This window comes from Saccopteryx leptura, chromosome 1, assembly GCF_036850995.1.
Source record: "Saccopteryx leptura isolate mSacLep1 chromosome 1, mSacLep1_pri_phased_curated, whole genome shotgun sequence".
NCBI lineage: Eukaryota > Metazoa > Chordata > Mammalia > Chiroptera > Emballonuridae > Saccopteryx > Saccopteryx leptura.
Window position 1 is genome coordinate 175,236,262 of NC_089503.1, and position 15,915 is coordinate 175,252,176.

General features: G+C 43.0%; 2 protein-coding genes across 7 annotated transcripts in view; one reads left to right on the top strand and one right to left on the bottom strand.

Moving 5' to 3' along the window:
* NVL (nuclear VCP like) overlaps positions 1 to 11,825 on the bottom strand; it is an 88,205-nt gene extending 76,380 nt beyond the window's left edge. For 2 of the 4 annotated variants that reach the window (XM_066380932.1, XM_066380927.1), the window contains exons 1-9: positions 11,518 to 11,825; positions 10,261 to 10,334; positions 8,255 to 8,307; positions 8,078 to 8,168; positions 5,700 to 5,757; positions 3,953 to 4,225; positions 1,270 to 1,402; positions 974 to 1,050; positions 63 to 197 (exon numbers count right to left, since the gene is read on the bottom strand). In XM_066380932.1, coding sequence (XP_066237029.1) covers positions 63 to 197; positions 974 to 1,050; positions 1,270 to 1,402; positions 3,953 to 4,225; positions 5,700 to 5,757; positions 8,078 to 8,168; positions 8,255 to 8,307; positions 10,261 to 10,334; positions 11,518 to 11,778 — 1,155 coding nt within the window. In that variant the 5' untranslated portion in view covers positions 11,779 to 11,825. The remainder of the gene's footprint in view (positions 1 to 62; positions 198 to 973; positions 1,051 to 1,269; positions 1,403 to 3,952; positions 4,226 to 5,699; positions 5,758 to 8,077; positions 8,169 to 8,254; positions 8,308 to 10,260; positions 10,335 to 11,517) is intronic. The other 2 variants (XM_066380951.1, XM_066380941.1) reach the window with 2 other exon arrangements.
* Positions 11,826 to 11,898: 73 nt separating this feature from the next.
* Positions 11,899 to 15,915, top strand: part of CNIH4 (cornichon family member 4) — a 33,514-nt gene continuing 29,497 nt past the window's right edge. Inside the window, exon 1 of one of the 3 annotated variants that reach the window (XM_066380998.1) lies at positions 11,899 to 11,942. The gene's annotated coding sequence lies outside the window, so the exon portion shown is untranslated. The other 2 variants (XM_066381018.1, XM_066381008.1) reach the window with 2 other exon arrangements.

Here is a 15,915-nt window from a genome sequence, read left to right on the forward strand (position 1 = left end):
ACCAAAGAGAAAAAAACAAATAACACCAAAAATAAAAACAGCCGAGTGTCAGCAAACCTCACCCCAGCAATTGCGTGCGCGAGTAAAGTCTTCCCGCAGCCCGGTGGTCCGTGAAGGAGAACTCCACGGGGAGGTATGACTCCCAGGTGCTGGTACACCTCGGGGTGACGCATGTGGATGAGCATCTTGCAGACTTCCTAGCAGGGAATAAACAGCAAAGATGTCTTTCCCAGCCCAAGAGAGAAAGATTCAATGTGGAATGAAACGTCCTATTCTTTGGAGCAGCAAACTACAGTAGAGAGAGTGCAGGCTTTAGATTTAGACCCAGGCCTGAATTCCAGCTCCGGTACCTATCGAGTGACTTCAGCAATAATACATCTGAGCTTCATTTCCTAATGTCTACCTTGTGTCTACCTTGAAGATGTAATGATGAGTAACTAGCATGTAACTGGAATAGCGTAGATACTAAAAAGCAAGTAGGAACCACTATTATCACTACTTTTTTTTTTTTAGAAACTTATTTTTTTTATTTTTTTATTTATTCATTTTAGAAAGGAGAGAGAGAGAAACAGAGAGAAGGGGGAGGAGCAGGAAGCATCAACTCCCATATGTGCCTTGATCAGGCAAGCCCAGGGTTTCGAATCGGCGACCTCAGCATTTCCAGGTCGACGCTTTATCCACTGCGCCAACACAGGTCAGGCTATCACTACTTTTAAATAATATTATTCATTTATAAAGCGTTCATCTTATGTACACCATAATTAAAGTGGTAACAACGTTGAAGTTATCAGGCTTCTTTCATCCCTTCTAAAAAGTGAAATAACCCTCCTAAGGGTACAAGTTTGGTTTGCCCTTCTCACATTCCCAATCTCTCTTTCTATACCCAGTTCCTAGCAGAAACAAAGAGGTAGGCTTGGTCTGCTTAACTGATTAGCAATATGCACACTGGAAGTAAATTCTGAACTTGAATAACCTTTAATGTCATATCATTGCCTCCGACATCTTCAAACTTCGCATTGGAGATCTGGAATTCTAGCATCCTGGCTTTAGCTGGTAAACAAAAAGGAAGGAAGTGAAAAGATCAGTGATTCAGTAGTAACTCAAAATTAAATTTAACAATTCATAAGTAAACAAAGGTCCATGAGATATTATAACATCTCCTAGTAAATGTCTCTGAACACAGAAGGCCCCCAAAGCCAATCAGCTTGGAAGAATGACGCCTCCCTCAAAGCAAACGCAACTACTGCCACCCCCAGACCTGCATCTCACCTTTCTTCTGCAGGATAGCTTCTATTTCTCCATCTACTTTCTGAAGATCTTCCTTCTTCCTTTTGCTTCCTTTGCTCTTCAATCTGCCTTTCCTTTTTTTATTACTCTCTAAAAGAGAAGACTCTTTTGAATCCTGGCAGATTAAAGAAAAGAGATTTGGGAAAGGTCCATTAATAATTCAAAAGGGGAAAGGTTTAGGCCCTGGCCGGTTGGCTCAGTGGTAGAGCATCAGCCTGGCGTGCGGGGGACCCGGGTTCGATTCCCGGCCAGGGCACATAGGAGAAGCGCCCATTTGCTTCTCCACCCCTCCCCCTCCTTCCTCTCTGTCTCTCTCTTCCCCTCTTGCAGCCAAGGCTCCATTGGAGCAGGGATGGCCCGGGCGCTGGGGATGGCTCCTTGGCCTCTGCCCCAGGCGTTAGAGTGGCTCTGGTCTCGGCAGAGCGACGCCCCGGAGGGGCAGAGCATCGCCCCCTGGTGGGCAGAGCGTAGTCCCTGGTGGACGTGCCGGGTGGATCCTGGTCGGGCACATGCAGGAGTCTGTCTGGCTGTCTCTCTCCGTTTCCAGCTTCAGAAAAATACAAAAAAAAAAAAAAAGGGGGGGGGGAGGTTTAGGCAAATCAAAATGCTTGGTTCTTGCATTATCCAAGAGAAATATAATGTGGGCCACTTATGTAAATATCTAGTCTAGCAGCCCCACTTAAAAAAAAGGGAAAAAATGCCTGACCAGGCGGTGGCAAAGTGGTTAGAGTATTGGCCTGGGACACAGAGGACCCAGGTTTGAAACTCTGAGGTCGCTGGCTTTAGCATGGCTCATCTGGCTTGAGCGTGGGCTCACCAACTTGAGTGCAGGGTCGCGGGCTCGAGCGTGGGATCATAAACATGACCCCATCATTGCTGGCTTGAGCCTAAAGGTCACTGGCTTGAGCCCAAGGATGTTGGCCTGAGCAAGGGGTCACAGGTTCGACTGCAGTCCCCTGGTCAAGGTACATATGAGAAAGCAATCAATGAACAACTAAGATGCTGCAACAAAGAATTGATGCTTCTCATTTCTTCCTTCCTATCTGTCTGTCCCTATCTGTCCTTCTCTGTCTCTCTTGCTAAAAAAAAAAGAAAAAGAAAAAAGAAATTAATAATTTTTATGTAACCAAATATATTCAATACATTATCATTTCAATATATAATATCATTTCAAAATGTAACATAAAGCCTGACCAGGCAGTGGCGCAGTGGATAGAGTGTCGGACTGGGACGCAGAGAAACCAGGTTCAAGAACCGGAGGTCGCCAGCTTGAGTGCAGGCTAATCAGGTTTGAGCAAAGCTCACCAGCTTGGACCCAAGGTCGCCGGCTTGCGCAAGGGGTCACTTGGTTTGCTGTAGGCCCATGGTCAAGGCACATATGAGAAAGTGATCAATGAACAACTAAGATGCCGCAATGAAGAATTGATGCTTCTCAACTCTCTCTTCCTGTTTGTCCCTATCTGTCCCTCTCTCTGTCTCTCTCACATACACAAAATATATATATATATATAATATAAAAAATTAACAAGATGTTTTATACTATTTTTGTAGTTAAGTCATTAACAACCAATGTGTACTTTATGCTTATAGCACATCTCAATGAGAAAGGTTGGAAAAATACAGTATTTACTTATTCTATATATTTTCAGTGTATACATTTATATAGGGTCCCTTAAGGTATTACCCTAAAGTGAGAATAAACCACCTTGCTGTTATAAAATTTATCTTTCCTACTTCCCACAATTACGAACTTTCCATAATACATCCCCCAAGCAATAATTCTTTTTAACTCTCACTAGTAAATTCATCTCAGAAAGCTCATTAGGCAGTAATTCAACAAACTGACAACTACATGCCAGATGTATTTTAGCCAGGGACATTACTAAACAAAACAAGGTCCTTGCTCTCTCTTGGAACAGATATTCTAGTGGAGAGAGACAAAGAAAAAAATACCCCAACTAAACAATTATACAAGTAGGTGGTTACCAGTACTTCAAAAAAGAAACACAGCAGGGTTAGGAAAGAGTCCCCAGCAATGTGCTATCTCACGTACATGTCAGAAGAGGCCTCTCTGTGAAGATGACACTTGAAAAGAGCAAGCAGTGAAGAGATGATGGAGGGGACCACAGGAATCTGGGGAGGGTGCCAGACAGAAAGAACAAGTGCAGTGCCCCAAGTGAGATAATGCCTGGTGGGCAGTGGATATGACCAGGAGGCGGCAGGGAAGCCAATCGTACAGGCTTTCCCTGTAGGATTTCCCCAAATCACTGCAAGAGCTTTGATTTCAGGCTAACTGAAGCCACTGGACGGTTTTTAATACAAGAATGACAACGATCTGACTTAACTCATAAAAAAGATATCTCTGTGTGAAGAATAAAATAGGGGAACAAGAGTGGCAGTCAACTCCAGTTGGAAGGTTATTCCAATAGTAAAAGGAAGAAAGGGTAGATGCATTATAAACTGTAACAAATATTGATTTAAAAAAAGAATAGAGGCATGGACTAGGCTGGAAATGCTGACAGCAGTGGGAAGTGATGAAACTCTACATGTATTTCAAAGTGCCCAGGACTCCTATTTAACACAAGAATCTGCTTAATATTATATTCAATGAGAAGACTGTAATGTACTCTAACTACGTGGGACTAAAATTTCACAGCAAAAATACCTCGATCTCAGACATTGTCTTCTGATGATTACTTTTCTCCTCTGATGCATCTAAGAAAAAACTGTTTTTCTTTCCACCTAGAGTTTTGTCAATGAACCATCCTCCTTCAGAACCTTTGGCAGGGGTCTTCAAAGGAGCAGAGCCAGCTTTGGAAGTCACCGGTGGTGTTGAAACACTGCTTTCTCTTTGCTCCATCTCAGGGGTACTGAAAACGGAATCAGGATTTCCTTTCCGATATAAGGAGAGCAGGGACGTGTTCATGTGATTTGCGGACTGGCAGAAACAGGATTTTAGTATAAGTTATTCAACAGGTACTCATGAAAGGTTGATTGCCTCTGTAGTAAGTTTTCTACATTTCTCTCCCATCAACTTTTCTCATAACATGTACGGTCAGAAAAACAGGTGCTCACAATGAGATGATTCAAACACAAAAATTTACTATCCAAAAAGATGTATCCACTCTCCACTCCAAGTTAATGTACCAATTCATAATTGGCAGTTAAATAAAATCAAGTAAGAATGGTCACTTTTAAAAAATATAACAAACGGGCCTGACCAGGTGGTGGCGCAGTGGATAGAGAGTCGGATTAGGATGCGGAGGACCCAGGTTCGAGACCCCAAGGTCGCCAGCTTGAGTGTGGGTTCATCTGGTTTGAGCAAAGCTCACCAGCTTGGACCCAAGGTTGCTGGCTTGAGCAAGGGGTTACTCGGTCTGCTACAGTCCCACGGTCAAGGCACATATTAGAAAGCAATCAATGAACAAGTAAGGTGTCGCAACAATAAACTAATGATTGATGCTTCACATCTCTCTCCGTTCCTGTCTGTCTGTCCCTATCTATCCCTCTCTCTGACTCACTCTCTCTGTCTCTGTAAAAAACAAACAGCCTGACCAGACGGTGGAGCAGTGGATGGAGTGTCGGACTGGGATGCGGAGGGACCCAGGTTCGAGACCCCGAGGTCGTCAGCTTGAGCGCGGGCTCATCTGCTGTGAGCAAAAAGCTCACCAGGTTGGACCCAAGGTCGCGAGCAGGGGGTTGCTCGGTCTGCTGAAGGCCCACGGTCAAGGCACATATGAGAAAGCAACTAATGAACAACTACGGTGTTGCAATGAAGGACTGGGGATTGATGCTCCTCATCTCTTTCCGTTCCTGTCTGTCTGTCCTTATCTATCCCTCTCTCTGACTCTTCCTCTGTCTCTGAAACAAATAAATAAAAACAACAACAACAACAAAAACAAACAAACAGATGGAAGTATGAAAATGAGCTGGTAGTCAATGAGTCATTACTATCCCATCATTTCAAAACTAGATCACATATAGCTGAGTATCCTCATGACTGTTAATAAATTCAAAAACTGAATTACCAATGGGAAAAAGAGAGTAAGTTATAAATGATTTTATACAATATTCCCATGTTTCCCTTTAATCTAAGTCTACTGATTGGAAATGCTACCTTTTTGGCACAAAATATATCCTTTTGTTAGGGTTTACCATTAATTCTCCTTTCAATTTATGTCTGCTCTTATTTCTGGCCAGTCTTTTCCCTTCTTTTCCCTGTATAACAAGCTATTAAATACGGGAAAGATGGTTAACCCAAGAGTTCACTAACCCTGTGCACAGAAGCATTCAGTTGTTTACTGATGAAGATGTTCAAAGTCTGTCATCCTAGTCCTGATTTTTTTCTAAGGAGGTTCATCATGATTTTTAAAAAGTATATGTCCTTTATGTCCTTTGAATGTTTGGCTTACCTGGGGATCTGGGCAGTCTTCCATATCTGAATCATCATCTGAGTAGCTCTCAGCATACCTCAGGAGAAAGAAGAAAAGAAACATTTTCAAGGCTTTGCTCTCATATCCTACAAAAACTACTCCCTAGAACCATGATGGTAAACCTTTTTATAAAAATCGCCCACTTTTGCAGTGCTGGTCAACCTGGTCCCTCCTGCCTACTAGTGGGCGGTCTAGCTTTCATGGGGGGGGGGGGGTAGCAGAGCAACCAAACGGCACCACGATTGGCCCACCATGAAAGCTGGAAAACCCACTAGTGGGCGGGAGGGACCAGGTTGACCAGCACTGCAGAAGTGGGCGGTTTTTATAAAAAAGTTCGCCATTATGGCCCTAGAAGAAAATATGCTGAGCGAGAGTATGATAATGGTCACAGCGCAGGCTTTGTAATCAGAGAAATCTGGATTCAACATCCATCCAGCTTGATCAGCTGTCAGCTTCTATGTCATCTCTCTGAGCCTCAGCTTCCTTATCTTCTATAGAATACTTTTTTTAAAAGACTTTATTTATTCATTATAGAGAGGGGAGAGAGGAAAGGGGGAAGGAGCAGAAAGCATCAACTCCCATATGTGCCTTGACCAGGCAAGCCCAGGGTTTTGAACCAGCAACCTCAGCGTTTCCAGGTTGACCCTTTATCCACTGCGCCACCACAGGTCAGGCAGCTTCCTTATCTTCTAAATGGAGAAAATAAGCAGTGTGTATCTCAGTGGGTTATTAGAAGATTCAATGAAAGCTTGAAAAGTCCTGAATAGATAGTAAAAGCTTAAATTGTGCTTTTCTATAGCTTAGCAATAAATAAAAGTGACATGCAAATTCCCATCAGATCCAAGGGTCTCGTTTAGGAATACGAGATACTAGGAGAGGAAATACTCTAGCAAGCCGTAATTATGGCTTGTAATAAATGCATAAAGGACATTTGACAAATGTAATACCTATTCATGATTCAAAAATTCTCATCTGACCTGTGGTGGCGCAGTGGATAAAGCGTTGACCTGGAATGCTGAGGTTGTCGGTTCAAAACCCTGGGCTTGCCCTGTCAAGGCACATATGGGAGTTGAAGCTTCCTGCTCCTCCCCCCTTCTCTCTCTCTCTCTCCTCTAAAATGAATAAGTAAATAAAAATTCTCATGAACTAGGAATACTAGGAAACTTCTTTAATCTGATAAAGGATATCTATACATATATATGTAAAAAAAACTACAGCTAACATCATACTTATAGCAAAAGTCTACATAAAATTAAAGATCATTCCAAACGCTTGTAATATGTGGAACAAAGTAGAATGGTAAACTGATGAAATGGTAAACTGGTACAAACACTTCGGAAAATAGTTTGACAATGTCTCATAAAAAGTTAAATTCACTGTTACCATATGACTCAGCTATACCACACCTAGACCGCTATCAAGGGAAATGAAAACCTTTTCTACATAAGTCTTGGACATAAGTTTCCATGGCAGCTTTCTTTGTAACAAGCCAAAAGGTGGAAATAGCCCAAATGTACATTGAGAGATCAGTGGATAAAAAAATCATGGCATATTCATACATACTCAGCAATAAAAGCAATGAACTATTGATACACAGAGCATTGATAAATCTCAAAATCATTAAGCTAAGTGAAAAAAATCCATATTTATATAAATGTCTAGAAAATGCAAACCAACAATATAGTGAAAGAAAGCAAATAAATGTCTGTCTGGGAATGGATGTGGAGGGAGACATAAATGGTAGAGGGACGCAACCAAACTTGTGCAGTTGATAAAAACGTTCAATATCTTTCTTGTGACATACTGTGGTATGTCAAAACTCAACAAGCCATACACTTTGTTGACTATATTGCAAGAACCTTATAAAAAACTCAGTAATATTATTCTTCAACAAAATTAACTGGCATCTTTTGAGGTATATGGCATTGTATAAGGGCAGAGAAAAAACAAAGATAATGAGACAGTTCTGTTGGTAATGCAAATGAGTAAACAAATAATCCCAAAGCCATATAATATGATAAGCACTATACTAAGTATCTCTAACTAGGAGTTAAAGAAACACTAAGAGTCTAAGAAGGCCTGACAAAGACAATAACACAGTATTCTGAAAGCTAATTCTTGAATGCTGGGTGGGAGATTGTGAAAAAGAAATGAGAAGTTCATCTACAAAAGACTGTAGAAAGACAGTCTGACCTCTTACATCAAGCATTCAGTGTGCCTGAAGTTAAGGACTGCAGAGGTTAGGTGAGAGACACAGCGCCTCAGTGGCAATGAAGAGCCACTGTAAGTTTTACAAGTAGAAATACAAGCAGCTCAAGTTCTTGATAGGGAAAAACCCTCCATTCTGTAATCCTTACTCATTATCCTCTTGACCTTGTCTTGCTCTTTTTGCCAGATGCCCATCTTTTAGATTCTCAAGTTCCTTCTCACTACTAATGATGCTAAATACTGAAACAAAAGAGAAAATGCCATCAGCTAAGACCATTCTTTCCATAACTTTATTAATAATTCAGCTCTAACACTAATAGACTCACCTTTTTCTACCTGAATCCTAAAAGCATTTCTTTTTCTTCGACCATAGTCTATACTGAAAAACATAACACAAGTTTAGTATGGTGGTCTCCCACATAAATTTGCTTGAATACATAATTACATCACTGTATTTACACTGAACATAAACCTATTTTCAAACAACCTTGGAGTTTATATTTTTACTATTATAATTTTTCTTATTTAGAAATGGGGTTACAGCATCAGAAACTATGACACAGACAGCTATAGTGGAAGGGACAGAGACGGGATGAATGAAGGCTGTTGGACTTTTGGAATTCTACAACAGGCCCAAAGAGCTAATCACCTGCGAACAAGTTACAGAGGCAAAAGAAAGGTCCTTGGAGCTTAGGCGAAAGGCGAAAGAAAGCAAAGATATATTTATCTGGGGGGGATATACGGCTTGCTAGAGTATTTCCTCTCCTAGAATCTCGTATTCCTAAACGAGACCCTTGGATCTGATGGCAATTTGCGTGTCACTTTTATTTATTGCTAAGCTATAGAAAATGGGGGGGGGGGGGAAGGCTGGGGTGTGCTTCATAGAGAGAGTCACCTGAGAAGGGGTTGAGGTGGGGAAGGCACAGGCATGATTAAGAAGGGAGGAGAAGGGAGGGGAGGGGAAAACGCTGGGATACTTTTTTATAACAGCCCTAGCAAACTACTACATAGATTAAAGTGAAGAAGAAAATAGAAACATTGAAACAGACAAAGGGATATTTAATGAAGCCAGGTATCAGAAGATGTAGGATTAGAAGCACAAGGAAAGGATTTAATCTTCAGCAGAAAGACTAAATGAGTGACACATTTCTAAATAAAGAGTAAGAAAGTTGAGGGAGATCATGCCTGATGATTTTTCTTTTTTTTTTTTAATTCTTTTTTTTCTTTTTTTTTTTTTTTCTTTTTTCTATTGAAGCTGGAAACGGGGAGAGACAGACAGACTCCCACATGCGCCCGACCGGGATCCACCCAGCACGCCCACCAGGGGCGATGCTCTGCCCACCAGGGGGCGATGCTCTGCCCACCAGGGGGCGATGCTCTGCTCCTCCGGGGTGTTGCTCTGTTGAGACCAGAGCCACTCCAGCGCCCGGGGCAGAGGCCAAGGAGCCATCCCCAGCGGCCGGGCCATCCCTGCTCCAATGGAGCCTCGGCTGCGGGAGGGGAAGAGAGAGACAGAGAGGAAGGAGGGGGGCGGGGCGGAGAAGCAAATGGGCGCCTCTCCTGTGCGCCCTGGCCGGGAATCGAACCCGGGTCCCCCGCACGCCGGGCGGACGCTCTACCGCTGAGCCAACCGGCCAGGGCCTGATTTTAATTTTTTAATGAAGCAGGAAAAGATGTAATACTCCTGACCAGGCTATAAGGTACTGAAAGATAAGATATACTCATCACCTCCCCCTCCTGCTCCCTCTCTGCTTGAAACAAGGACATCTCCTTGCCTATAACAGGCATTTGATAAATGTTTGTATAATTGAACTGAATTCCAAACTTATGGACTAGGAAACTAATGTCAGCAGCTGTTAATATCAATTGGAAATTTAGGCAGAATGGAAACTTTAAAAATGGTAGGCAAGGCCCCAGCCAGTTGGCTCAGCGGTAGAGCATCGGCTAGGCGTATGTTAGTCCTGGGTTTGATTCCCATCCAGGGCACACAGGAGAAGCACCCATCTGGTTCTCCACCCTTCCCCCTTTCCTTCCTCTGTATCTCTCTCTTCCCCTCCGGCAGCCAAGGCTCCATTGGAGCAAAGTTGGCCCGGGCGCTGAGGATGGCTCTGTGGCCTCTGCCTCAGGCGCTAGAATGGCTCTGGTTGCAACAGAGCAATGCCCCAGATGGGCCGAGCATCACTCCCTGATGGGCATGCCGAGTGGGTCCTGGTCAGGCACATGCAGGAGCCTGTCTCTCTGCCTCCCAGAAAAATACCAAAAAAAAAAAAAAAAAAAAAAAAAAAAAAAGGTGGGCATGGCACACAAGAATCGGCAGACTGTATTTCTTTACCTGTACATTCTTTGTAAATCAGATGCTAAGACTCCAGTGTCCACATACTTGCCACAACTGTTACTGGTAAGGTACTAAAACAGAAAACATGATAAACAGAAACACTCAATAGTTCAAACCCAGAGATTTTAATCGACAAATAAGAGACTAAGTTATTAAAATGTTATACTTTAATGTAAATCTTCAATAATAAAGTATACCAGAAACATAAATCACTAAATGATTGTCACCTTTTGAGTTAGAATTTAATTAAAATTACCAATCACTATGACACACAGAAATAATAACTAGAGTAGCTATAAGGTAATAACTGAGGACTTACTATATTCCAGGTTCCCAAATACCCCAGAACAAAGCACTAAACTCCCAAGGACACCAGAGGTATTTGAAATTTGAGGGAACGCAGTAATATCTGACATCCGCCCAGCACTGCAGGAATTACAGCCTGAGACAGTTCAATATTAAAACACCTTCTGACGATGTCCTATCTTTGCAAAACCGGGTTTCCATAAGTTGTTGTAATAAAAAGCAAATCCCACGCGCCTTACCTGTGGTGGCGCAGTGGATAAAGCGTCGACCTGGAAATGCTGAGGGCGCCGGTTCGAAACCCTGGGCTTGCCTGGTCAAGGCACATATGGGAGTTGATGCTCCCAGCTCCTCCCCACCTTCTCTCTCTGTCTCTCTCTCCTCTCTCTCTCCCTCTCTGTCTCTCTCTCTCCCTTTCTCTCTCCTCTCTAAAATAAATAAATAAAATAAAAAAAAATCATAATAAATGTAAAAAAAAAAAGCAAATCCCACGCAAAATCGGCGTGGATCAAGATGAGATAACACCTTAGGTCAAATACGTGTTATAAACTCACACCCACACGAATTTTTACATCCCAACCTGACCCCGTTTCGTGAGAATGGAAATGCTTTTTGGCCCCAAAGCGCCTCGTACAGTGGGAGTGTCCTAACTTCACGAGAGAGGAAAGTTTTGACTCAAAGGCCATCTCCACTCTCCTTACTGATCTGCAATGAGGTCCCCCAAATCGGGCAGGCCCCCCCAGGCTGCACCCTTCTACCATCCCGGCCAGGAACCCCGCCCCACTGCGAGGAGGGGAGGCTTGGCACGACTGGGAGAGGAGTGGACTTGTCAACTAGTCCCACGCCAAACCAGACTGGGGAGGGCGGCCGGTCGAGTTAGACGTGGGAGCGGACCTCGGAACGTCCCTTCGGGCAGCGAACGCGGACCACTGTGAAGTGCAAGAAACGCACCTGGATGAGTCGCTGCTTTAGCTTATTATCCACGAAACCTGCGGGTCTGGGCTTCATTGCGTCCGTCTCCGCCGCCACAGTCCCGGCGCCCAACTTAAGGTGGGCCGGGGGCCTCCGGGAGGCTGCCCGCGGCGATCGCCGGGCCAGTTGCACCCGAAAGGCGCCCCACTCGGCCTGGCCCACGCCGTTCCCCACGGCACTTTTGTACCCCCAGTGACGGGGAAAACTACCGAGAGCAACGAAGAAACTTGGAAAGAACATCAGGGAGTTTCTAGGTGTCTTTTTTTTGCAGGCTCGTCCAACTGGCCCTAGATGACGAGGACCCCTTTGAACAAGCTTAACTTTATTGTTTCCAACTGTGCGAACACGTGCGTGCGGCCGCTGCCGGGAGCTTCCCGTCCGGGCTCTGTCACCGCTGCCTGTTGGTAAATTGTTTTGTCTGTCTTATTGCAGCCACACCTCTGTTCGGGTGCAAAGTTAGTCTTGGCATAGAATCTTAACAAAATCAACAGCTGTAGGTATTTGAGACGATTAAAAAGAGAATAAAAACACACCGCCACCCTGTTGCTTTGAAAGACTCGTTCACCCAGATAACTAAACCGTGTGTTACATTTGGAGGTAATACGATCTTATGCCGTTTTTTACTCCATCTTGACCCAATTTTATTTGCCCCAAGAAGTTTACTTTCAGTTAAGGAGACTCAAAGAAAGGGACAATTATCATTAATTAAAAAAAAAAAAAGGTATCGGCTTTAGTTTCAGTTTCAGTTTGCTTGCTTGCTATTTTCAGTGTTCTTATTTGGGTTATCACAATATTAGGTGCAGCTTAAACAAGTGTGTTATGGTGTAGAGAAGAGATGGGATTCAGAGAAGGCAGAGTTCTTAACGGGATAGTACTAATCTGACTTATTTTCTGTTCAGAGTGCAGATTATATGGTTCTTTTCAGTGGTTCTTATCTGAACGTTGAATTAAGTGTAGATTCTCACCCTGATATTCAAAGCATTGGTCAACTTAGATCTAACTTCATCTCCTACTTCTTCACCATGTATTTACTCTGCTTTTCACTAAGTGAGCATTACCTGCGTTTACACAGTGAATATTTATTGGAGGTCGACAATTGTATTTCCAGGTACTGATACAGCTATGAAGAAACAGGAAAAGTTCCTGCTTTTGTGGAGCTTACAGTTCTATTGAAACAAATCTTTATTATATGCGGCTTAAGTGTCTGTTTGTCACCGATAGCTTATTGGTTGCTTGCGTAACTGTACTAGCCAATGGGGTGAAGTTGCCACGGCATTCAAATAGTCCCGCCTTCTGGCATGCCACCTCACAAATTGAGGTTTGTTACACTCGCCGGGTAAAACAGACACTGGAGACGTTTGGAGAGTTTCAGACAAAGTTTTATGGCCAAGAGAAAAAGAGAACAAAGCAAAATTAACCTGCGCAGGGGTGAACTCAAGTGGTAGTCACAAGAGCCACACCGAGCACCTACAATCTAGGGGTTTTTATAGCGTAGCAAGCAAGCAGTTCATACAGAAGCGAATTTGGCGTTTAGCAATTGGCTCCTCCAAATTAAATTTTTAGTCATGTGCCTTAGTAACCAGTCATACAGTTGAAAGCCCCCAGCTGGAAATGTCCCTATCTATCCCTTAGGATGTGGTCACATTAACTATCTTAGGAGTTTTTACGACTTCCTTATCTCAAGGACTCATCAGCTCCTAGTCATCCTGGGAGTCTAATGACTTCCCTATCTCTAGGACTCATCTGTCTTATTCATCCTGGGAGTCTGGTCTCATCTACTCCGGGAATGTGCTGTACTTACTGGACCAGTTCTTTTTAAGTTATTTTCCCAAGCCTATTAATGTATTTTATGGCTTTTATTCGAATGTCACATTTCCTCCTCTTCTTTGTCCTAGTTAAATCCTTAACTATAATGGAGATTCTTCGGCGTTGGTATGGCTGAGATAAAACTATTATTTTAACTGTTTCTATTCTTTCTGCCTTGCATTTTTCTTCTCTGTACTAACTTCTTACAACTTGCACAAACCTTCTGCAACTTACACAAATCTTCTGCAACTTACATAAACCTTCAACTTTTATGCACTTTCTTATCCAGAAATAACTGGCCTTCATAACAACTTGCTTTTCCTTTTCTTTTCAAAAGTACCTCTATACCTTATACCTTCTATTATCAAAACCATACAATTCCTTTCTAGTCAAAATTCTTGATTTTTTTAAAAACCTTAACCTTCAGCAAAGACTAAGTTAGTACTAAGTAATCCTCTTTTAAAGATTGCTTTTTGGAGGTGTCCTTTTCATAAGTAGCCTATTGGACACATGACTAATATTCATAGGTTATTCTATAGTGGTAGCTATGAGCATATATATAATTTTCATTTACCTTATAGCTTCTCTCTCAGCCAAGGGACTTACACCCCCTTTCTGTATACTCATAGCAGTACATGCATCAAACCTTAAGATGACTTACTTGGCTTTCCTTTACCTTAGTTTCCCTCCCTCCCTAAAGTCTCCATGCGTGGACCAGTTAACTTCTGGTTTGTGGCTGAAGCAGGGCATGCTGTCCTTCTCAGGGTCAGCTTACAAGGGTTGGCAGGGTCAGTCTTCGCTGTCCACAAAGGTGTCTCTGCTGGGACTGCAAGCTTCAGCCGGCTGCGGTGGACCCAGGCGGGTATGCCTTCTACCTTGGCAGTAGTGGGGGTGCTCAGGATCATGGTGTGTGGACCCGTCTACGTGGGAGTCAGTCCTTGGGTGATGTACTGCTAGAAGTGCCTCTTGGACAGTCTTATTTGGGATACCATTGTCCTGGCTCCGGTGGAGTTGGCAGTGGAAGTCCTTTGAGTTGGTCCTTCTGCTGGTCTCTAAGCGCCCGTACTTCTGCACGTATTAGTTGTAATGCCTGTAAGGACTTTAGAAAACTTTGATTAGAACCCTTAATTTCTTCCCTTGTTATTTGTGGAACCAAAGGAGTTGGTTGCCCATACATTAACTCATAAGGAGTCTATTTTCCTGTATAAGGTGTATTTCGAACCCTATATAATGCAAAAGGGAGTAGCTCTACCCAATTTTCGCCAGTCTCCTCTCTTAACTTAATTATAGTCTCTTTAAGGGTCCTATTCATTCTCTCGACTTGCCCTGAACTTTGAGGCCGATAAATGCAGTGTAATTTCCAATTGATCCCTAATCTTTTTGCTAATTCCTGTGATATCTTGGACACAAAAGCAGGTCTATTATCTGACCCTACAGCAATGGGAATGCCATATCGTGGAATGATTTCTCTTAAAAGTATTTTACAAACTGTTGAAGCAGTTTCTCCTTTTGTAGGAAAAGCCTCAGTCCATCTAGTAAAGGTGTCTATTAGAACAAGCAAATATTTGTAGCCTAATTTCCCTGGAGTCATTTCGGTAAAGTCTACTTCCCATAGTTCCCCAGGAGCTTTTCCTCGGTGCCTGATGAGAGGAGGTAATTTCTTATTGACAGCATTTACTTTGGCGCAGGCCTGACACCTAGACACAACAGAGTGTATGATATCTCTGATTTCCGCTCCCTCATAATATTTTCTTACTAGATGTTCTAGTTTTTGTTGTCCTAAGTGGGAGCTGCTATGTATTTCTTGAATTATTTGTCTTAACACTCCTTGTGGTAGGTATATTCTGCTGTCTGGTAATTCTATCTATCCCTGTTTACTTTTCTTACCCCTTAGTTGCTTACCTTTCTCTTCTTCTTTTGGCTCATACCTCGGTTCTATTTGTAAAGTAGGGGGTGGGATGAGTAGCAGTTGGTTAATGTGTTCCTCCTCTTCTGCTGCATTCCATGCCGCTCGATCAGCAAAGTGGTTTCCTTTTACTATAGGGGAATCCCCCTTTTGATGTCCTTTGCAATGTATTATTGCCACCTTTTTAGGCAACCAAATGGCTTCTAATAGAGCCAAAATTTCATCCTTATTTTTAATTTCTTTTCCTGCAGTAGTCAACAACCCACGCTCCCGGTAGATGGCGCCATGTACATGGGCCGTGGCAAAGGCATATCTACTGTCTGTATAGATGTTGGCACTTTTCCCTTCAGCAATTCTAAGGGCCTGTGTGAGTCCGATAAGCTCAGCCCGTTGTGCAGATGTGCCTTTAGGCAGTGCCTTTTTCCATAACACAGTATCTTGTGTGGTCACCGCAGTTCCAGCATACCTTTGCCCATCCCGAACATAGCTACTTCCATCTGTGAACAGAGTTAAATCTGCCTTCTCATAGGCCTGATCCCATAGATCTGGTCTGGCTCCTGTAATGGTATCTAATATTTGTCTACAGTCATGGATCACCGATGAGTCTGGCAACGGGAGCAATGTAGCAGGATTCAAGGCCGTTGTTTTCAAAAATTGTATTGCGG